This window comes from Eublepharis macularius, chromosome 6 (assembly GCF_028583425.1).
Source record: "Eublepharis macularius isolate TG4126 chromosome 6, MPM_Emac_v1.0, whole genome shotgun sequence".
Lineage (NCBI taxonomy): Eukaryota > Metazoa > Chordata > Lepidosauria > Squamata > Eublepharidae > Eublepharis > Eublepharis macularius.
The window spans coordinates 102,032,215-102,056,184 of record NC_072795.1 but is presented as its reverse complement, the minus strand read 5'-3'; the positions used below and the strand labels follow the sequence as shown (position 1 = coordinate 102,056,184).

The window sequence follows — 23,970 nt, the reverse complement described above, 5'->3', positions numbered from 1 at the left end:
CACCTATTCATTTAGAATGGGGCCTCACAAACAGCTTGTTCGCGAACAGCAGATTGGGCTGTTTGTGGCTTTTTTTTTGTTTGTATTGCTGTTTGGGCCCATCTCTACTTAGTAGGCAATTATTGGCCTGCAAGCAACATAGCATGCTAGGTATTAGTAAATTTTTGATGAATGCTATTTATATTCCTCAATAGTCTTTGTTCCCTGATGGAGTTTTTAGCTTAATGTAGTTGCCTATTCATTTCAAAACCTGTTGTTTGAGGTAGAATTATGTAAGCAACTTGAAAATATTCTGCGCTCCCACAAACCGCAAGCTCTACAGGTATGTCATGCTGCTCTTCTAGCTAGTCATGAGGCTCTTTTGGTTTATGCTAATTGCAAATGTGGCTATCCACAAGCTACAGAGTGAACATCTCTGATGTTAGGTTTGCCAGATCCCCCATGGCAATGGGAAGGAGGTGTATGGAGGAGGGGATGAGTGTGCATGATAGTCTTGCCCAGCGATGACATCACTTCAGGTGTGATCCAGAAGTGACAGCATCATGCTGGGGCCAATTCTTTAACAGTCACCAAAAACATAGCGAGTGTTAAAGAACTGGACCTGGCACTACATACTCATTGCACTATTTTCTTCTCAATGATGCAGGAATCCCCACAAGCCAGTCTTCATTGCACTGAATCAAGAGGGATACAGCGATTGAGAGCAAGTTTGGCTACGTAGTATACGCTCCTGTTAGTTGTCATCTAGTGACCAAATGGCAGAAACTTTTTGTTGAGTAGTCAGACTAGGAACATATGCGCTATGAAAAGGGTAGAGAGGCATTTTCCAAGATGCATGCCCTCTTGAGGCTTTGGGTGCTACAGCTCAAATAAAGCAGATTTATATTTTTGCTTTGCTGATATGGACTCCAAACTTTATGGGCAGCATTGTTGTTTCTTAATCATACAAGAGCATGAGGGCAAATAAGGCAAAGTTGGCTCTTTCTGTACCACTTTGTCACATTTGTTTTAGTTGCAACTAAAATTGATCTACAACTCTAAACAGGAAAAAAGAGGGGAATAAAAATTACAACTAAAAGCCCATCGGATCACAGGGGTCTGTAATTAGCTATGATGGATGGAGTTTCATGAGAGCACACTTTCAAGACATTTACATGGTTGCACCTCAAACAGCAGCTTGTGAAACACTAGGAAAGAAACCAACGAGGAACATAAATTTAGCACATATATAATCAAAATTTATTAAAATCTAGCATTTTTAAATGCTATGTTGTTTGCACCCAATAACTACCTAGTGGGAGGAAAAAAGGACAAAGGTATAAAATTGTTGTCTCCCACTAAGTACCAAGAGTCTGTCATCTAAAAATTCATTCTGGCTCCCACAATATAAATATAGTGAATTATTTTTGCAGGCAATGCCAGAAAGTTAGCAAGCAGTTACTGTTTTTTTGCCAACCAAAGCATGACTCTTTCTGCAGGAATTTTCTTTAAAATGTATAAACAAAGATGGATAGAAAACCATTCTTACTTATAGAATATGACAGATATATTGACCATGCAGCTAATATTCTAAACAATGCAAAGAAATAATATCCCAGTTCTTCCAAAATAGGCATTGTAACTTAGATTTAGCAAAGATGCATTGCGTTATGCAGTGTATACAAAGAATTCCCCCAAGTTTTATTTATAATTTACAAATGCCTCTGAAATTAAACTTAAGTACGTCTTGAATGAAAGGCTAGATGGTGTAATATTTTAGTCATATCAGAAGTCACAAAGAGTTCAAGGGAAATTATCTTAAAATCAGTGTGCAAACTAAGACTTCGAGGTATCAGAATTTTGTAAAATCACCCAGCTGACCATTAATCTAATATCGTATGCATTTTAAGAAGAGAGTACTAAAACATATCCTACCCTTAAGTATTTCCCTCCAGTATAATCAAGCTGATCACATTTTGCATTGTGCCTTTGCATTCTGACTCCCTTCTTTGCAATACGCTGTTACCGGAATAGGAGGTGTCTTTAATTGGTTGTGGGAATTAGCATTAAAGGAGATGTAGTGAAAGGAGGTGACTGGGATTCTCCACCTATGTATACGAGGACTGTTCTCTTAGTCAACTCTCAAATAAACAGGCAATGTTCAACAGGAAGGGTTTTTTTTATTAAAAGAGAAATAAAGGCCAAGCATACAGAAAACACACACAGAATACACACAGAGCTAAGAAGACAGTGAGGAAATGGGAAAGCAGTTTCGGAAGGGTGATAATTACTAGTCTCAGAGAGAAGGTCCACAGAGGAGCAGCAAAATGACTACTGTTACACGAAGAGAAGAGGCCCAAACAAATTGGGGGTGCAGAGATAGGTACCAAGGTAAAAAGCACTTAGCACAAGGCTGGGCAGCCCAATTATAGGACAAAGCATACCCGGGAGCACAAGTGATGTCTGTGCTCCAAAACAGTGGCTTAATGGCTAGTCTGGAGGTAGGACAATAACTTGGGAAAGGTCGGATATGACTATCTGGAATGGACTGTAAATTAAAATATTGCTTGATGATCTGGTAAGTATCAGATGAGAAGGCTATTAGATGAGCTAAATAGGTCTGATACACAATAGCCTCCCACCTTCTGACAAGTAGGACTGCCAAGTCCCTCAGGGCTCAAAGCGGGGGACAGGGCGGGGTGGGGTTGGAGGACAATAGAAGTTCTTACCTTGTATGCGCAAATAGCACATGTGTACTCTGAAATGCTTCTGCGTCACGCTGGGAATGTCATCATGAGAGAGACTGCACTCAGGGGGGTTCTTGCCCTGTTCCCGTGCCTTTCCCCACTGGCCATTGTGAGAGGTGGCAGCTGGGAATGGGTGATCCTTTGCCTCCACAGGGGGATGGGATCCCTATATATATATATGAGCTCAGGGATCACCACTCCTACTTGTATTTGATGTAAAGAGTTTTGATTCTTGAAAGGTTATCCTCTGGAAATCTTTTTTTAAATTTTTATTTCAATTAATAAACTCAAAAAACATAAGACATAAACGACAATCATACTATCACCTAAATCTGGAAATCTTGTTGATCTTTAAGGTGCTACTGGACTTGAATCTTACCAAGCTTCTTAACAGAAGCTTGTGTGTGTCCTCAGTGTAAGTCTCCCTCTGGGCATTTTAAAAAATATTGCCAGCTGAACTTGCAAGTGATTCATGGATCTGAATGATGGCACGTCTTACAATACCTGAAGCTGATCTCAAGCGCATGGTATTGCGCCAAAAGAGGTGGTACCAAAATGCTTCCATGGAGACCAGATAAAATATTTGTGAGAAATTTTCCCCTTGGTTCCTGGTATAAGGGACAGTTTAAAACATAGTGTGGTAAATCCTCAATAGAGGTTCCACAGATACATATATGCTGATCGATGGGTTTTTCTGGGAATCGCCCGAGTAGCATCTCAGTTGGCATAGACTGGAAGCGTAATGACGTAAATGCTACCCTAAGTTTATAGACGGTGATATCAGTCAGATAACGTGCTCTAGTATGGGTTTTTTTATGGTTTTATACCATGGAGCAAATTTTGTTTTACTGATTAAAAAATTGTCAATTAGGGCATCCTCTTTGTATACCTATTCCCTTAAGTCAACATTGCTTCCTGAAGGTTGGAGTAATTCATCTGGAATAGTATATCGAGCTGCAATGCCATTAAAGAAGGCCAACTGGGTTTTATCCTTGTTTTGCAGCTGGTGATAGCTCAAATAACTCAAATTACTGAAGGAACCAGGGTAACACAAAGATGTTCAACCTTCTCCTACCCCCAAGTTGATAAGCAGCCTTTTCCACTTATTCCCAAAGTGGTGTACAATTTACTAAACCAAGGAAACTATATTTCAGACCTTTTTACAAGCTACTCCCTACTTAATTCCATGCTACACAACGGCTCCAAGTCGCACCGCTAAAAAGACACCTATATTATGGCAGTTCTAAATATAGTGATATTTAGCCTAGCAACACCAACCCACTCTACTGCACCAGTTCACCATACGGGGGTCATCTCAGGATGCCTGTGCATCCCAGCAAGGTATATAATGGCACAGCAGGACTTTCCTGTCACTCTACAAAGCAATCAGACGCCTACTTAAAAAACAATCAAGGAAAAGGAACTGAACTAAGATTTACTTCAGTGGAAAAGTAAACGGGGATGCTTCTTTCAAAACAATCACGGCATATGAAAGTGCTTAATTAGTGTTGGTCAGCCACTGCCAGTCTGAGTAGACAATACTGACCTTGATGGATCAAGGTGTTACAGTCAAGCCATAACCTCACGCTATTAAAGAAGTTTATTAATATGGACATACCATAAGCCTTTCCCCATGTGCTTCAAGCACATGGCATGTTGCCTGGCTAGGCACAAATGGTTCCCAATCTGGATGGAAGGGAAAATTACTGGAACATGAGTCGAGGCAGGACTGACTAGCAGCCCCACACCCCGGAAATGTGTACAGATGTAGAAACAAAAGGTCTTCCAGGAATTCCTGAATTAATCACCCACACTCCTCCTCCCTCTTTCCTAATCAGACTTAATCAGGGACCTGATCAACTCTTCCCTTCTGCTAATCGCGGGTCATCAATCACCTTTCTTACCTTTAGTAATACCCAGGAAGGTTGAATCAAACCTGTCCCGTTCTATTGTCTCACCTCCAGAGACAGCCATTAAGCTATTGTTTTAGGGGCAGAAGACGTGATCCTGCCCCCGGGGACACTCCCCAGTATAATTGGACTGCTGTGCCGTGTGTGTGAGTCTTGGGATCTTATGCACACCCTCAGACATGTCTCAGCATCCTTCTTGCTGCGAAGCACTGCTCACTCAGCCGCTACTCTCTATAGACATCCTCTATCTTCTAGACTGGTAAATATCACTCAACTCTTTACTCCTCTCCCCTCTCTTCCCTGTTTTCTAGTTAGATCTGTATGTATGCTGTGTGTGATTTCCTGTGTGTTTGCATTTGCTTCCCCTTTAATAAAAACCATTCCAGTTGAACACCATCTGGTTCTTTCAGAGAGTTCTCAAAGGGAATGATCCTGGTATACGTAGTTGGAGATCCTGCTAGTTACCCCCTCTCGCTGCTTTTCCTTGTATGCTAATTTCCCCAACTGACAAGGAGATTCCCCATTTAGGGTAACAAAGGGTCTGATACAGTGTAAGCACCAGTATTGGTTCATAACTTTAACAGACAAATAAAAGGATATAAGTCATGTAATTAATTTTTAAAAGAAACTTTCATCTACCTCATTGAATCTTGTCACCAGGTCTTCAATTGCATTGTGTTCCCCATTTGGAGCAGAAAGAAGAGTTGCAGAAACAGAAGCTTTAATAGTTGAAAGGTTGCTCTGGCATTCGGCACTGCTCAGATCTCTGGTTAGGAAGCACAAGTAGTCAATGGGCAATACTTTTCTGTAGAGGTCCTGTTCTTGCTCAGTCAGAATACTAGCAACCTCCTCTGGAAACTGAATGAGATGCTGAAGTTCTAACAGCTCTTTACTGATACCAGCCACAGTGGAAGGAAGGATATTTGATCCAGCCATAGATGAACTCAAGTGTCGTTCTAAAAAAGAATGAATGAAAAAAATAACTAGTTTTCCATCCATCTCACTGCTAAATTAAACCTTAAAGATGGCATTTAAGGCACATAGAATTATTTTATGCCACTTCAAAACAACAGACCTACAGATCTTTAGAAACAATTACTTTCATCACCAAATGCTACTATTTGTCCTCAAAGAACTGCACCTTTAAGTCATTCCTGTGATAACAATTACAACAGTAATACCAGAAGAAGTGACATACATTTCTCTTTGCACCTACTATGCTGATCACCAAACCTCAGAAGGAAGCTAAATATGCTGCTATATTTGACCCTAGTACAGCCACCACCATTGGTACTGATTTGCAGATTACTGTCCCCTCACTTCCAATGCAGTAGTGTTATGTAAAAGCTCTACTCCTCACAGGCAAGGTCATAAAGGGGACAGGGACGAAACAGAGGCTCAAGTGGTATTCTAGCAGCAGGAAGAAAGTTTCTAGGATGCAAGGAAAACCTAGCGCAATCTTGGAGCCATTAAGTTTGGGTGAGGAGTGTTGTTACTGGGCAAGGGACAAGCTGACTCTGTCCCACTTGTACAAAAGATCAGATGCAATGTAATAACGGACTCCCCTGGTGCACATGCGCACACACAAACACATATATACAGAGCCATAAGTCGTAAAAGAAAAATGTCTGTTTTATTTCTGATGACAGAGACCATATCATGGTAATGGACTTGCAGTCCAGGCCAAACCCAGTAAAACATACCTCTTTCCTCCCCTTCTCACTCCAATATATCTGCCGTACAGTTTGTATTACTGTGGCTAAAATGGATAAGATAAAGTTGCTTCCTAGTCAAAAACTATTTTTTCTATATAACTTCTTACAAATGTAGTTATGGATATATTCAAGCCTATGCTTGCCTGAAATGTCCTGTGCTACATCTGCTACCTAAACCTTTCCAAGTAGGAATTTTATCTTATTTCATATTTCTTACAAAAAGCAATCCTTAATATTACATAAGATGTAATATTAGTCTGCTCCGAAAGGAAGCCTTTTCTGCTAAAATTCTTATTCTAACTGTGAGGGTACATCATCTGCGTTTAAGTTTTGAAGCCAAGTTACCACAAGAAGCTACTATATAAAAAGTTAAATTAATTTCCGCTTCTGTTTTTCTGTATGTACAATGATGAGAAAGTCTAATTCTGAATTAAATGCACAAAACAATAATCTCTCTCAGAGAAGCCTGTTGTTCTATATTAAGTAGGCGTTCTAATCAAATTAACTCTGCACAGACTTTGGGTTGGATCCAGACTTGAACAAGTAGAAATAATTCCTGCAAGCAGACCACCACTTTCCCCTTCCCCCATACCACCTATGCCCACTGAAATCCTTCTGCTGAGAGTTAGGGGGTTCTCATACATAAAATGCACTATGATATAAAGAAGTTGCTGTTCAGAAGGTTTTGCCTAGTTCCCTTTCCTCTCTGCCGCTGCATGCTGGCAAGCTATGTTTTGTTTACAGAAGTCCCTGATCAGAGGTTTTGGGTTGCTGAGGAAAAGGAAAAATAGGGGAAAGATTCCTTGTTCGAGTTTGGAAACAGTCAAGTACTGCATCAAACTCTTTTCACCCTTTAGACTGCAACAAATAAATTCACCTCAAGCTGTACTCTTTTAAGGTTCTAAATGATGTTAGCATAATAAAAAAAATTACCTCAGATATGCCACTTTGTTCTGGGTAAGTTTTCAAGCAAAGTTGTATTTAGTCCATGCAATACTTAAAACTTACCAGTAGTAGATGCCCTCTTCTTTTCAAAGTTTATATACAATTCATGCATTACAGAGTTATCTAAGAAATCCCATGCATCTCATATTTACACTTGTTAGTTACTGTAAAAAAATAACACAAGACATTTAATAATCCTTCCTTTAGTTGGCCTCGTTCTCTTCTTCAGCTATTAGTCATTTTTGTGGTTGGAGAATGTGCATGTAACTTTTACAGATTTTACTCAGAATGAAAGTCTGGTGCGTGTGCGTGTGTGTGAGAGAGAATGTATGAAAGGGGGGAGAGAGAATGCACCAAAATGCAAAATTATCATAAATGCAGAAGATAGCTAGTTTTGCCATGATGCCTCTGTGTGTGTAGAGTGCCCTCAAGTCAGAGATGACTCATGGCGACCCCTGGTGGGGTTTTCATAGCAAGAAAGTAATAGAGGTGGTTAGCCATTGCCTGCCTCTGCAACCCTGGTCTTTGTTGGAGGTCTCCCATCCAATTACTACCCAAGGCCAACCCTGCTTAGTTTCTGAGATCTGACAAGATCAGGCTCACCTGGGCTATCCAGGTCAGGGTACCATGATGCCTATTTGTTTGTAATTACATTCCCACTTCATATTTGTGCACTCTGTAAATGATAAGCGTATTCTATTCCTCTATCAGTACCAAGGAACTAATATTTCTTATAGTCATGATATTAAATGTTTAGATTTGAAGATGTTCCCAGATCACAGAAGTCCTCTGTTCATAGACAGAGTCTTTCACAAGCAGAAAAGCATCTTTGCCTACATTCCATTGCTTTTTAAGGATTTTTCCCTTTATCATGCACCCAAGTGACTGCTACGGCAGAACTAAGAATCTCAATTACATTGCTGAGTTTTAAAGAATATATGATTACAATATTTCTAGAAATCATATAAATTTTTCAGAAAGCAATGAGAGCAAACTTTAGCCCAGCTTTAGCTTTAGCAGTGTTAAGGCTGTTCTGATAATAATTTGAATATAGACATTCTCACTTTGCATAACTTAATAACTACCGACAGAATGCAACAGTATTCTTCAACCTTTCCAGACCCACGGCCCATATTTAACACCCAAAGGTGAACCATAGGGCTCACCAAACTGCAAGCAAGTCACATGTGGAAAGAAGTAGAGAGGTTAGAGTTACAACAACCTGACCCCGGAGGAGGCTGCTTGGCTCTGCAAGCACCTGTGGAGAATTGGAGGAATGAATACTGAGGTGGGAGAGGCCTGGCAAGGGTTATACAAGGAAGATGAAGTTATGTAGAAAGGGGTGTCTTTGAACCTGCTTCAGCTAAAAAGATATCCTCTCAGCTGCAGAGTGACTGAAATCTCATTATGCTGTTTAGGGAAGAATGGTATGGCACACTTACACAGGCATGGTAACAGCAGGTCCTTCCAAAAGTAGCAAACCCTGAAAGGTGTATAGGGGCTCACAACCCAGCAGGTAGGGCTCTTCAACACCTCAGAGGGTCCCAACCTACAGGACGAAGACCACTGGAATACAATATACCAAAGTAGTGTATACTTTGTAGAACTGTGATCAAGATTCAACAATTTTTAAGATGGATATCAGAAAAATATTCAATACAACAGTCTAAGATAATGAGGCACAGCAGTGTGGCAACTGTCTCTGCATTCTTAAAAATAATTATTGATAAAATCAAATTGTTCAAGCAGAGTGGAAAATTGCTTTGACAAAGTATTTTATGACCTTAATTTGTAGAAGTCATGATGCAATAAGTGTTATATGTGAGGAAAGGAAAAACATATTCTGGAATTTTCTTTGAAGGACACTTTGGTTTTTTTCTACACAGCAACCGGCTCGTGTAGTTTGTCCAGTGCTGATGCAGCTACAAATACAGTGCAGTGGCAAGAGAACTTCTACAGGTTACCCCCGTACTTGTTTTAAATGGAGATTGTATAGTGTTATATTTTTTATCAATTTATATTTATCAATATGTTTATATTTATAGGGTTGCCGGGGGGGGACAGGGACCTGGCACTTACCTCATACCTTCTGTGTGTCCTTTTTCACGCATGCACACTCCCAGCACACACGTTATGACATCACTTCTAGATGTGACATCATCACGCAAGCCGAAGGAGCGCTCGGTGTGCCCACTTCCAGAAGTGATGTTGTCACATCCACTGGGAGCATGTGCACCGCACATGTTCCTAGGGTGCCTGCTGGTGGCAGCTGGCCAAAAACCTCCCATCACAAGCAGGTAAACCACCAACAGTGCAATCCTAAACAGAGTTACTCCAGTCTAAGCCAACTGAAATCAATGGGCTTAGACCGGAGTAACTCTGTTCAGGATTGCACTGCAAGAGATTTCCCGCCATTGGTGGGCACCTGGAATCCCTAATTCTTATGTTCTTAATATATGTGTCAGGTTCTCTGAATTAGGAGCTTTCCTTTTTAAAAAAAATGTCTCTAGCCCCTTTCCTTGCAGAGATATGCCTTTCCCCCCTTGTATCTCCACCACAAGAAGCTAGAGATTTACATTTATATTTTTTAAAAATGAAAGTTGAGAATTCAGGGATACACATATCAGCATAACTGTAAAATACTTACGTACTAAGAAGTCTTCCTTTGCAGTTATGTACAAGAAAAGGGAGGAAGCAGAAAAAGCTGAAGATCTGTGGCTGATTTGCCTCATAATTTGGAGTTTGTTCATGACTCTGAACATTGGTTTGGTATTGAGTTGCTATTATTTATTTGTTATATAATATTTGTGTCCCTTTTTAATCTAGTAGGTCCATAATATAGCTTACCAGATACAAAGTCATAAAATATAAAATTTTAAAATACTATGACAAAACTAAAATAATCTGAACAAAGGAGCAGTAGCTGTGATTACAATAATAGCCAATAATTAATGGAGAAGCAACAACTTACTGCATTAATAGCAACATTCAATAAAAGCTATAATTGTTCCTATCACATTATTGAATGCAGGAGACCTCCAACAACTTTCTCCCTGTCCAATAAATTCATCCACAGAAGAAATTTTTGTTGTCTTTATAACATGACCACCCAAAAAAGGGGGTACTTCGTTTCACAACGAAGGCCAAGAGATCAAGATTTGGCCCTACAGCCACTCAAGGATGATGCTCATGCTAATCCAGAATTTTAAAATCTTCGGATATAATTTTGGATCAAATTTATAAATTCAGATGCCCCCAGCAACTGCTGCCATCAGTTTCCCTTTGATTGTCACCCTCACTGCACTAGCCTTTTTCTTAATTTCTGGACCTCCCAAAATGTATAGCTATTCATGCACACAGTGTGTTATAATGACTGCTTATAGAATAACCAGAAGCTCCCTTGCCACAGTTTTATTAATTTTGTGTTTGCCTTTTATAGATTTGCCTGGGGGGAAAGATTGTGTGCCTCTAGGAGCTTTAGAACGTCTGCAGCTGGCCTTCACGTGTGCAGATCCCATGTGGGACTGCACAGAAGACACAACCGATTAATATGGGCTGCCATTAATTTTGAACTTGAACCCTTGGAGCTAGAGGGAGTAGTGCTGGGATACCATTACATGCCTTAGCATGTAACTAGATGTTTGTGCCTTATCTGGTAAGGGCAGAACTAGAGTGATACTACAACTGACATGAAAAACTGGAAAACTGGCTTGCTTATTTCATTAATATAATTCCCAGGGAGGTAGAAATCAACTGTAAATCAGTCTTGCTGAACATTCATCAGTTAATTCAAAAACCTGAATGCTCCAGTCAATCAGACTGGTAGTTTTCTTGTTTAGGCTTGGCGAAGGGACATTTTAGAAGGAGTAAAAATAAAAAGGAGAACATTTTCTTTCCCACTCTCTGTAGTATAATGAAATAATGAAGTGTTCTCCCTTCTGGTTTGTAAGTGGCCCTATTTTGCTGATCTACTGATCAGCACAGGGGGCGTCTACTTTACTATGAGAGGAGGACAACTGGGGCATCCGCAAGGACTGGCAAGTTTTAAAAGACAGATTGGAAGGCTTTGTCAATTACCTTCCCTACAGATCCTGCCTTCCCCTACAGAAGGGGAAGTGAAACTGACAGAGCCTTCTGGGAGGAGGAGAAGAAATTAACCAACCCTCTGAGCAGCAATCTTTGCAGACTCTGTAGAGAGAGGAAATTGACAAAGCTTTCCGATCTCTTTTAAAACTTGGCTTCCTGGCTAACATTGTGTCTCTGTTCACTTGATCCTCCTTGTGTAAGAGGTCTCATGTAGAGAGACTCTATACTATACTGGTTTTAGGTGGGGGGCTGATGTTGAACTGTAGCAAGCAGCCAAGCCTGGGTGAGTCATGCAAGTCATGTGCTATCAAGTGATCCTTCCCCCCTACCTTTTCCTGAGAGAAACCAAGCCTGGAATACTGAGCTGTTACTTGGTTGCCTAGTAACAGCAACTGAGGGCATCTCTGGTTAAAGATACAGGAGCTCCTTTAATCATTTGGGGGTTTTTAACACCTAATGCATTTTTTTTTTTAGACTTCAGATTTTTCTGCAGACCTGGGACATTTTTCAGGTATGTAGGAAAATTGGTTTTACCTGCTTATGGCTCCAAACTCCAGATTTAAGTATCCGCTGATCAGGGCCACTTCACTGTTAATATATAAGGTATGGCGTTTCTAATGAAAGTAGGCTACTATTTGTCTATACTGCACTAATCAGAAGATAATTTTAAAAAGTTAGCTTTTACATTTAAGATTACTTCATGTGAACTAATTAGAACAGCTCTAGTAAGAAATCAAGTTCCTGTCTTAGTGGCACCTGTTTGATATTATGTAAGTATTATATCATGCCATTCAACTATTATTAACAGACAGCTATTATTAGCAACCTTTCTGGAAACACATAGGTAACTGCCAGCTACTTTGTAAGGAAAACATTCATAAAGTTAACCCATGCTTATACAACAATTTGGTGCAAATACCATAGTCTTGGAGACCAATCATATGCCACAGGTTTGCATTCATGGTTTGAAGTGGGTTTGCAAACCACAGTTGAAAATAATTCCTGGTCAGAACTACTGCTAACACTATCGTTTGCTAGATGTATGACAAATTTTCATTATGCCAACCATAGAAGATAAAATCTATGTGTAAAAGGTAAGAAGGAAATACATGAGCCTAATGGCACATTCTTGATCCAATCACATTTTGCAGAAATCAAGAATGTCTCTTTTTAATTGGGTCACTTGTTGGGTCAGAAAAAAAACAGAGTTGCACTTACCTGTAACTGTTGTTCATCAAGTGGTCTTCTGTGTATGCACACATAGGATCTGCATATGTGCAGGCCAGCCACAGACATTCTAAAACACCTATAGGAACAAGGCACTTGCCTAGCCTTTTTGCACACTTTCCTCCCAGGCATAGCTATAAAACATGGGGCGAGCAGCTCCCTCTCTCGGTTCTCTAAGATGCCAGTACAGAAGGAAGAAAAAAAAGCTCATGGTGGGGAAGGAGGGAAAGATGTGTACCTGCACTGGAGGCCACCTGATAAACAACAGTTACAGGTAAGTTTTCATTAGTGAACTATCCAGGAGGAGGATATGAAGTTCTTTAATGGAAGAGATTCTTCAGGACAGCCTTGCCAACAGCTGCAGCCCTTCTGAAGTCAATGTCAATGGCGTAATGTTTGATGAATGTGGATGATGTAGACCAGGGTCCCCAACCCCCGGTCTATGGCCTGTTAGCAACCGGGCGACACAGGAGGTGAGTGGCGGGTGAGTACAGAGCCAGCTCCAGGGAGCAGGCGAGGTAGGTGGTCACCTATCACCCCCAGATGGGATTGTCTAGTTGCAGGAAAACAAACTCAGGGCTCCCACTGATTCTGCATTGTGGTGAGCTGTATAATTATTTCATTATATATTATAATGTAATAATAGAAATAAAGTGCACAATTGTATCATTCTGAAACCATCCCCCCACCCCCACCCCGGTCCGTGCAAAAATTGTATTCCATGAAACTGGTCCCTGGTGCCAAAAAGGTTGGGGATCACTGATGTAGACCACATGACCATCTTCTACAAGTCCACTAGAGGGATGCTCAATTTGAAGGCTGACAAAGTTTGAGCCCTCGTAGAATGTGCTCTTATTTGCAATGGGCATGGTTGTAGACTTATAACAAGGCTTAATGAGCCACACTATTGAATTCAAAATAGTCTATTTGGAGATTTTTTGGCCTTTTGGGGTCCTTTTAAACGAGACAAAGAGATTAAGGTCATTTCAGAAAGGAGCTGTCCTGTCCAAATAGAAGCCCAAAGGACGTTTAACATCCAGGTTATGTAAAAGCTTCTCAACATCATCCTTAGGTATACAAAGAATACCGGTAAGACAATGTCCAGGTTCAAGTGAAAAGTGGACACGAGCATTGGCAGAAAAGGGAGCCTTGGATAGAGAATGACCTTATCTGTGAACATCTTAACAAAAGGAGGATCATATCTCAAGGCTTGCAATTCATTCACCCTCCTAGCTGAGGTTATGGCCATAAGAAAGGTTGTTTTAGCAAACGGTACCTTGAAGGATCAGGTAGCTAGGGGCTCAAAAGGTTTATGCATGATTGAAGTGAGAACCAAGAACAGACTCCATTGGAGAATAGGCCTGGATGTTGGAGGATATACATTTGCTAGAGCTCTAAGGAAGGACTTGCATTCTGGCTGGGCAAAGAGAGATTTTCTGCTTTTGTTGTCATAGTGGGCGGAAATGACTGCTAAATGGACTGTAATGGAGGAATTAGCCAAACCCTGATCCTTTAACTGGACTAAATAGTGTAAAATGGAGTGCAATAGAGTGTTTAGATTGTTATCTTTGGCCCAAAGAGAAAATCTTTTCCATTGGGCTAGATATAATTTCTTGGTGGATGGTTTCCTAGCCTCTAACAGGAACTTTTGAACCAGGGAGGAAAAAACTAATTTGGGGGAGAGACGTACCGGGCTGTCAGTTTTAGAGTACCCAGGCTGTGGTGGAGAATCATATCATCCTGCAGCAGGTCGGGGTTAGGGGAAAATAGTGAATTCTGCACTGTGCCACTTGAAATTGAGTGGCAAACCGGGTCTGCCTCAGCCAGCGATGGGCTACGATTACTAAAGAACTTTCCTTCATCATCTTAATGAGTGGTAGCATCATAAGAGGTAGAGGAGGGAATGCATACAGGAGGTGCCTGACAAAGAAATCTGAAAGGTATCTCTGAGAGAGGCTCTGCCCTTGAGCAATACCACGCACACTTCCTGTTGAGGTATGTGGCAAATAGGTTTATGGTCAGATGCCCCACTTTGTAAAAACAGGGCGGAGGACATCCCTGTGGATAGACCATTCATAGTTCTGCATTTTGGACCAACACAGGGCATCTACCAGAACACTGACCTTGTCTGCTATGTGGATGGCAAAAACACTGATTTGATGTTGGATAGCCCATTCCCATATTAATGAGGATTTTCAGGAGAGAGCTAGGGAGGCTGTACCCCCCTGTCTGTTTAAGTAATGCATGGCAGTTGTATTGTCCATACATATCTGTACATTCTTGCCCTCTACTAGGCAAACCAGAGCATTCAGAGCATACTTTATTGCCCTGAGTTCGAGAACGCCAATATGCACAGACGATTCCTGGGGAGACCATGCTCCCTTTACCTGGGTGATCCCAGAACAAGCCCCCAGCCCAACAGAGAGGTGTCTGTGTTGATCAAGGTTTGTACTGGGGAAGAACCAAAAGGGGCACCCACTAAGAAGCTCTGTTTGTTGCTCCAAAACTTTAGGGACCTGTGGATGAGTCTTTTGATGGCAAACTCCTTGTACAGGTTCTGGCAGTGTGGATGGAAGACTCTGATGAACCACTTTTGAAGGGCACAAAGCCTCAGCCTGGTGAACGGAACTCTCAGAGTCAGAGAGGCCATAAAACCTAAGCGCGTTTTGCACTTTGATGCTTGTATGAAAGGACTTTTTGTTTCCTGTCTGGAGTGGGGAAGGCAAGGGCTTGGGAGGAACCTAGGACTGCCCCCACAAAGACTATCTTCTGTGGGAGAACCAGGGATGACTTCTCCAGATTGACCCTGAGGCCCAGTTGGTGAAGGATAATAAGAACCAGAGATATGTGCTTGGACAGAGATTCTCTGGTTTGGCCCACTAGATGCCAAACATGAAGACAGGGACAAATGGTATACTTTTTTTTCCTCTGAGGTAGCTCACCACTACTTCCATGACTTCTGTTGGCAAGAATAATTCAGGCCCACTGGACATATGAACACATCAACCCAAAACATCAAGAAATGCAGGAAAGCAGACACAGAGTTCCAGAAAGATTCAAATACAGGGCCAAATAGGGATCCCATTCCCTCAATGGGGGTGGAGAATCCCTCACTTTCACCCTCCACCCCTACCTCCACTTACTTGGCCAGCAAGGGAGGAAGGCATGGGAATGGACCTCCCGGGCATGCTCCTCGGGCAGCATGATGATGTCATCACTTCGCCTCAGGAGCAATCCTGTGCTTCACTGCAGGCCAATTTGGGCCCCAAATGGGGGCCCATTTGAGGCCCAAATTGGCCTGCTGTGAAGTGGGCACGCCCCCTGTGCCTGTGCGGTAACATCACCAGAAGTGACATTGGCACAGGGTCTCGTGCACTGTGCATAAGCAAGTACACAATAAACCAGGAGAAGAAAGAGGTAAGAGCTAGGTCTTTTCTGCTCCCATCAGGAGGGTAAGGGGGCCTGGCAATCTTAGGACCAGAAGAAGTTAGACTTGGTGAAATTCAGGAGCCATTGGACATTTCATATTTTTACACTATAGTTGAAAATGTGTACATGTGACAAGGTAGATCTGTTAGCTTTAGTAGGGAGATGCCTATGCAACAGGCTGTTTATCATTGCAAAATTAAGTTAACATGTTTATTTTAAGACTATATTAAATAAGGCCATTTCATCAATGTGATATAGTTACCAGAATGCAAATACTAAGTAATAGTTTTATTCAAAGTTAAAAGGTACTCAAAGTTAAAAGGTATCTTCTTTGTATCATGCAGTAAAAAGAAAATAAATTGCACTAATGGGCTTCACTATCAACCTGTTCATACTATGAACCAGAAAACAATGAGGCTATGTGCACCCCCACAGTATGCTATGGACAAACAGAGATCCAGATATCTACACATTGAGTGTGCACAAACTGTTGCTTTCCCATGGACAACAACAGAACCCTGTACAACATATGACAGTAAAAACAACTTGTAATTACTTCAGGCTTTAAAAAAACATTTTTCCCCTTCACAGGTAAAGGCTTCAGGTGCATAGGCCACAGGAACATTAAGCTTACTAGAAAACAGAGTTTTAGTTTCTTTCTAAAGTGTCAGAGGGACTGATAATTTCAAAAGCAGAAGAATATTATACATTGCACTTGTTTGCACTAGCTGTCAGGCAACAGCTGCTCAGTCTGAAACGACAAACTGTCAAAATGCACAACCAGCATGCTTTGTGTGAGCCACAAAGACAGCATGCAGAAAGGTCGGGTTACCCACTTCCCAGATAAAAGATGAAACGCTAGGACTCCAAGCAAGAGGAATTTTACATTTAAGGGCAGGCAGGAATTCTTAGTAAGCAATCCAGTCTACAAGGCATCTGAGTCAAAGTATTTCAGCAGAAGCTGATATGTAGCATAGTCCTAAGCATGTTTACTGAGGAGTCAGCCATATTAAATTCAGTACTCTTTAACTAAGCATGGATAGTGTTGTTCAGTTTGTCACAAGAACATTACGCACGTTTACGTCCCATATAAATCAATGAAACAAGCACACTTTTGATTGTGCCCATTGCAATCAAAACATAAATGACCCTTTACCACGTAGTCAACAGCTCTAAACACGTCAAAACCAGATTTTTTTAAAGGATCTAGTTCTCCCATTTGCAGGATCTAAGCAAGTCTGTTAGATAGGACGTTTTGGAAGTCTTTCCTTCATAGGGTCGCCATAGGTCAGAGGCGACTTGACAGCACATAACAAACACACACAATCAAAATACAGTATAAGCTTTTCTCATATCCGAGACATAATAGCTCATTTTAAGTTAATGTAGACTTTAATACCCAATAGAATACAACAGTTATACATGCCTACTTTTTAAAAACTTTCACAGTGAAGTACAGTGTGCATTTGGAATTCTAATTTATTTTTTATAATAAAGTTCTACTGGTGTATACAAATTTGCTGGAATATGTTTTCACTGGAACAGAAGATTTAAGCATTTAGCACTCCTTCCCCTCTCCTCTGCTGTTCTACAGTAGGGAAGCAGCAGTCAAGGTTTAGAAATTCAGCTTGGCAGTGTAAGATGTGAATGCAGCCTTGCTCATCTACATATTATTTGTTCAAAACACACAGTAAGAAGAAATAGCATGTTGACAGTATTTTACACATTAGTGTGTCATACTTTTTCATGTATACACAAGATAAGTTACTGATTGTTTGCAGTTGCAGCAATATACACCTGAGGCGCCAAAATACAACACTATTTAGTCATCATAGTTTTCTGTTAACAATCTGTGCTCTAAAAATGGAAAATGTATTTATTTGATCCTGTTTTTATAAATCTTTTGACAAAAGACCAGTTAACTTTCAGGAACGTAAACAACCTTGGTCATTTGATACAGTGACAGAAATATATTTTGAGAGCGTATCCAAAACAGTTACGACCTGTACTGCTCTTCACCTCCTACCTCATTAAGGCTTACTTTATCACAGAACATTACCACACTACTTTACCTAATGTAAGCATAATGAAAACACAGTATCTTTATATAGTTTTTTTCTGACACTATAAACTAAAGTGTTTTACAATTCCTAAAAGTAAGGCATTCAAGATGCTTTCTGAAATAGTATACCTATGTACTCACTTCTAAATACTTAAGGGAACTGTGGCACTGCTTACAGTAAATGATAGAAAAATGTCACATTTTTAGTGCATATGTGAGACACATAGTAACGTAAGTGAACAGTTTGCAGAATGTCTCAATAAGAAGCAAGGAAACAACTGACTTTGAGGAAAATGTCACTAATAAGTGTAATCAATGGACAATACTTGATTAGGCAACTACGTTTGCTGGTGTTTTGGTATTTTCAGACAGAGAAAACAGAGATCGTCGTCGTCCTTCTGTGCAGCCCCACATTGGGACTGCGCAGGCGCAGGCCAGCCGCGGAGAAGATTCTTTTAGCTTCTAGAAATGTGACGGGGACGTTCGGGCCCACCGCGCATGCGCGTCGGTGTTCCCGCCAATTTTGAAGTACAAGTACCCGAACGTCCCCGGCATTCCCTCAGTTCCTTTTTCGCCGCCGTTCGAAAAGGTTCTTCAGCTGTCGCTTGTGTCTTCCAACTTCCTTCTACCTGTGAGTTGCTGTTTCCTTCTGACTGGGAAACGCCTCCACTATGTCCCATTCGGCTTTATTTAAAAAATGCCAACAGTGTGGCACTAAAATGACCCACTCTGACGGTCATGACCTCTGCCTCATCTGTTTGGGCGAGGGGCACGTCGTGGAGCGCTGTAAGTTTTGCATGGCCTTCACTCCGAAAGCGCGGAACGACCGCAAGGCCAGGCTCCGGGCCTTTCTTTGGGACGCCAACCTTCTACCGCCCAAAGCCTCTGGGTCGTCCGGGAGCAAGCCCGGCTCTGTCGCCCCCTCGCCGGCTCCTCATCACCCGTCGGAACCGCTCATCTCGGCTCCGACGGAGGCGTCCGCTCCGGACGGTTCGATCGCCTCCGGTTCCGTGAGTGCTCCGTCCAGTCGAAAGGCGAAGAAACGTGCTTCTTCGAAGCCTTCTTCGAAACCTGTGGCCACCGAGGCTTCTTCGGAGCCCCCGCCGAAGAAGGCAAAGGCCAAGTCAAAGGCCAAGCGCCGTGCTCTGTCGCCGGCCCCGGCCTCGTTGGCTGGTTCCTCTCCTGGACCGGCCCCTCCTCCTGAGGACGTCCGGAGTCTCCTCCATACCCCGTCGCCTCCTCACACACCTCCTCCGGTGATTCCCGACGACTGTGAGTCGATCCGTGGATTTTCGGACGCGTTCCAGGAGTTTGAGCGCTCTCTGCCGTGTGCTCCGGTTCCGGCGGAGGTCTCCATTCCATCGCAGCCAGTCTTCTCGGTTCCAGCTCCGTTTCACCGGTCCGTTCCGTTGCCTGCTGCTCTGCCTCCTTGGCAGCCTGTCCCGGGCCTAGGGAACGTGGCCTCCTGGCAGGATTTTGTGGCTTGGATTCAGCAGTCCGCTCCCTTTCTGCCTGGTCCTTCGGTGCCCCTGGCCACGGTTCCGGCGCCCTCCACTCTGCCTCCAGCTCCGCCTGCCACTCAGCCGCGTCGCCATCTTTCGGCACCCCAGCCTTCTACCTCGGTTCCGGCTGACCGCCCGTCGGTTCCGACGCAGACCCCAGCGGCTTTCTCCGACTCCGAGGATGATGAGGGCTTGGCGTCTCCATCTGAGTACTCGTCGGACGCGGCCTCTGACCCTTCCCCTGATGATGCTGTGGGGGAGCTCCGCTCATCGTCCCCTAATGACGATTACAGGGTGTTTGCAGAGCAGATGGTCCGAATGGCCACAGCACTGGAGCTCGACGTCGCCTCCACGACCTCCAAACCCAAGAGTAAGCTGTTGGAGCCGTTGTATTCGGGCTCTCCTGCCTCGGTGGCGTTTCCTCCTGTCGAGGATCTCGTCGACAATGCCCTGGCACTCTGGCAGACCCCTGCTTCTGTACCGCCTACGGCCAAGAAGGTTGAGAAATATTATCGCCTCAAACAGGAAGATTGCCCTTACCTCTTTGCCCATCCGAAGCCCTCTTCAATCGTGGCCGAGGAGGGTCAGGCTCGGTTCCGACGGGGCTCCTCTTCGGCTCCATCGGATCGCGAGGGGAGAAAGCTGGATGGAATTGGTCGGAAGGTGTATTCTTCGGCTTCCCTGGGGTTCCGGATCGCCCATTTCCAAGTAATAATGGGCTCTTACAATCTTTTCTTGTGGAAGCGTCTGTCGTCCTACCTCTCTGACCTCCCCGACGATCGCCGTCACTTGGTCAAGGCTCTCCAGGCTGAGGCTTTCCGTTTGTCGAAGCAGCAGATGACGGCTGGCAAGGACGCTGCCGACTCCGCGGCGCGTGCGATGGCATCCTCAGTGCTCCTGCGTCGGCACGCCTGGCTTCGATCTACTGCCCTGCCCCCCGAGAAGAAGGCCAAGGTCGAGGATTTTCCGTTTGAAGGTCCTCAGCTCTTCTCAGAGAAAACGGATGAGTCCCTTTCTCTTATGAAGAAGAACCAGCAGACGGCCAAGTCGCTCGGGGTTGCGCCTTCGGTTCCGCAGACGGGTCCGAGATATCGGTACGGCAGGTTCCGGTCCTATCAGTCCCCCTACCAGCAGTTCCACCAGCGCCAAGGAAGGTTCCCCTCCGGTCAATCCTATGGCCACCGTTCCTACTCTGGCCAGCAGCGCCACTCTTCGAGACGCTCCGGCCGGTCCAAGGGACGACAGCAGCCTCCTTCGCCCAAGCCCTCGACTTCAGCGCAGAAGCCCACGGTCTTCTGACTAGACCAGGACGCTTCCCAGTTGGTCTCCAAGGACGCTGTTAATGTCCTGTTCTTGGACAGGCTACGGCCTTTCTTGCCCCGTTGGCAACTCATTACTACGGATACCTGGGTCCTCTCTGTTGTGGCCCGTGGTTATAAGTTGTCGTTTACCACTGCACCCCCTCTTTCGCACCCACCCCGTTGTGCTTCTTGTTGTAATGTTGTGTTACAAAATAATGTTTTGGAGTTGGTTGCCAAAGGTGCTGTCCGGGTGGTCAATGTCTCTACTTCCCCTTGGGGGTTTTACTCAAGATACTTTCTTGTGGATAAGAAAGATGGGGGGTCTCGTCCCATTTTGGACCTTCGGGCCCTTAATACCTACTTGAAGGTGGAGAAGTTTAGGATGCTTACCCTGTCCCGGGTGTTGGAACTCTTAGAGTCAGGCGTCTGGATGGCCATTTTGGATCTCAAAGACGCCTACTTCCACATTTCCATCTTTGAGGGCCACAGGAAATATCTCCGTTTTACCTGTGGAGGCGCTGTCTATGAGTACACGGCCTTGCCCTTTGGCCTGGCCTCGGCGCCCAGGGTGTTCACTAAATGTATGGCCACCGTGGTGGCACATCTACGGTCTAGTGGCTGTTTTGTTTATCCCTATTTGGATGATTGGCTCCTGGTGGGTCCCTCCTCTGACTCCCTCCAGGCCTCTATCGCCCTCACCTTGTCCGTCCTAGACGGTCTGGGGCTAGTGGTCAATTTAGGGAAGTCGGTCCTGTCCCCTGGTACGAGCATTAGATTCATTGGGGTCCACTTTGACTCTCTGCTGGGCCGGGCTTATCTACCCCCGGACCGCTTGAGCAGGCTGTCCTCCCTAGCCCGCCACTTCGTGCATAACCGGTTCCAAACTGCCCTCCTGATTCAAACGTTGTTAGGCCTTATGGCCTCCTCCACAGGGGTGGTGTGTTTTGCACGCCTGCGCATGAGGCCTCTACAAAATTGGTTTGTTCGGGTTTTCAACCCCCTCACTATGAGTCAACACCGTGGGTTTTCCGTCCCGAGGGTGATACAGCGGACATTGGTGTGGTGGACTGACCCTGAGAATTTGTCCAAGGGTTGTCCTTTTGGTCCCTTCCTGCCGGAGGTCACCGTCTTCACGGACGCTTCCAATCTAGGCTGGGGAGGGCGTTGTGGACACCTGTCTGCTCAAGGTGTTTGGTCCTCCCTTGAAATGGGCATGCACATTAACCTGTTAGAGCTTAGAGCGATCCGTTACTCCCTTGCTTCTTTTGCAGATGTCATTCGGAACAGGAGGGTTCAGGTCCTGTCGGACAATACCACAGCCTGCTATTACCTCAACAAGCAGGGAGGAACGGTCTCGCTCAAGCTCTGCAAGGAGGCGACTACACTCTGGACTTGGGCCATTGCCAACAACGTCCTGCCCAGGGCCATTCATATTGCGGGGGAGAACAACACAGCAGCAGACACGCTGAGCAGGGTGTTTTTGCCCCAGCACGAGTGGTCCCTCAACACGGTTTATCTCCACGAGGTTTTCCGCACATGGGGCACGCCTTTGGTCGACCTCTTTGCCACAGCCCGCAACAGACAAGCCCCGCTGTTCTGCTCCCGGGCCGGGATTGGCCATCGTTCACTGGGGGATGCCTTCCAGATACCCTGGTCTCCGGGGCTCTTTTACGCCTTCCCGCCCTTCCCGCTCCTTCACAAGGTCCTCTCCAGGATCAGGGCTTTCCGAACCCATTGTATCCTGATTGCCCCTCGGTGGCCTCGCCAGGATTGGTTCCCCCTTTTACTTTCCCTGTCACAGGGGCGGTGTCTCCCGCTGCCACACACCCCGGACCTGCTACTCAGGGACGGAGTGTGGCATCACGATGTGGCAGTGCTAAATCTGACTGCCTGGCTCCTCTGCGCCCCAGACTAGGCCTCTCTACTAGGGTGCTTAATGTGATTCTGAATGCCCGAAAACCGTCTACCAGGTTGTCCTACCAGAGGAAGTGGTCACGTTTCTCTAGGTGGTTAGCCCCCAAGGGGGTTTCCCCTTTCACTTGTCCGCTGCCTGTCATTCTGGAGTACCTCCTGGACCTGTGCTCCCAAGGCCTGGCGTTCTCCAGTGTTAAGGTGCACATGGCTGCTATCTCTGCCTTCCATGAGCAGATTGATGGGAGGACTGTGTTTGCACATTGGCTGTCCAAACAGTTCCTGAAGGGCCTACTAAAGTCCTTTCCTCCTAGGGCCCATCCTATTCCTCAGTGGAGCCTGACCCTGGTGCTCTCCCGTCTGATGCTCTCCCCTTTTGAGCCCCTGTCTACCTGTCCCTTGCCTCTGCTCACGCAGAAGGTGGCCTTTTTGGTTGCAGTCACTTCCTCCAGGCGGGTAGGGGAGTTGTCTGCTCTAAGGTGTGACCCCCCCTTCCTGCAGTTCTTCCCCGGTACGGTCATGCTCCACACTAGTATGCAGTTCCTGCCCAAGGTGGTTTCCAAATTTCACCTGCGTCAAAAGGTGGTCCTTCCTTCCTTTTTTCCTACACCCTCTTCCCCAGAGGAACGTACTCTACACACATTGGATGTGAAACGTGCTTTATTGTTTTATTTACATCGGACCAAGTGTTTCAGGAAGTCTCCTGCCCTGTTCTTGTGTTACTCTGGCCCTCGCAAGGGCTCGCCAGCTTCTGCCCAGTCCATCTCTCGCTGGATTGTGTCTGCAATTAAACTTTGTTATCAGCAAGCTGGAGTCCGGTGCCCGTTGTTGATTACTGCTCATTCTACTCGAGCACAAGCTGCCTCTGCTGCCTTCCTGCGAGGAGTGCCACTCCAGGACGTCTGCCAAGCTGCAACGTGGTCTACCGCTGACACTTTCATTAAACATTATTCTGTAGACGTGAATGCACGCCGTGAATCCGCTGTTGGCACGGCTGTTCTGCATTCTTTGTTCACATAGACACTCACACCCGCCCCCATTGGTGAGATGCTAGCTATTCTCCCAATGTGGGGCTGCACAGAAGGACGACGACGATAAACAGGGTTTCTCACCTGTAACTGTTGATCGTCGAGTCTCTTCTGTGCAGACACACATT

The 23,970-nt window shown here is 44.5% G+C and overlaps 1 protein-coding gene across 2 annotated transcripts in view; it reads right to left on the bottom strand.

Annotated features, from left to right (window-relative positions):
- Positions 1 to 23,970, bottom strand: part of PLCE1 (phospholipase C epsilon 1) — a 190,431-nt gene that overhangs the window by 92,442 nt on the left and 74,019 nt on the right. For both annotated transcript variants that reach the window (XM_054982694.1, XM_054982695.1), the window contains exon 3: positions 5,276 to 5,592. In XM_054982694.1, coding sequence (XP_054838669.1) covers positions 5,276 to 5,592 — 317 coding nt within the window. The remainder of the gene's footprint in view (positions 1 to 5,275; positions 5,593 to 23,970) is intronic.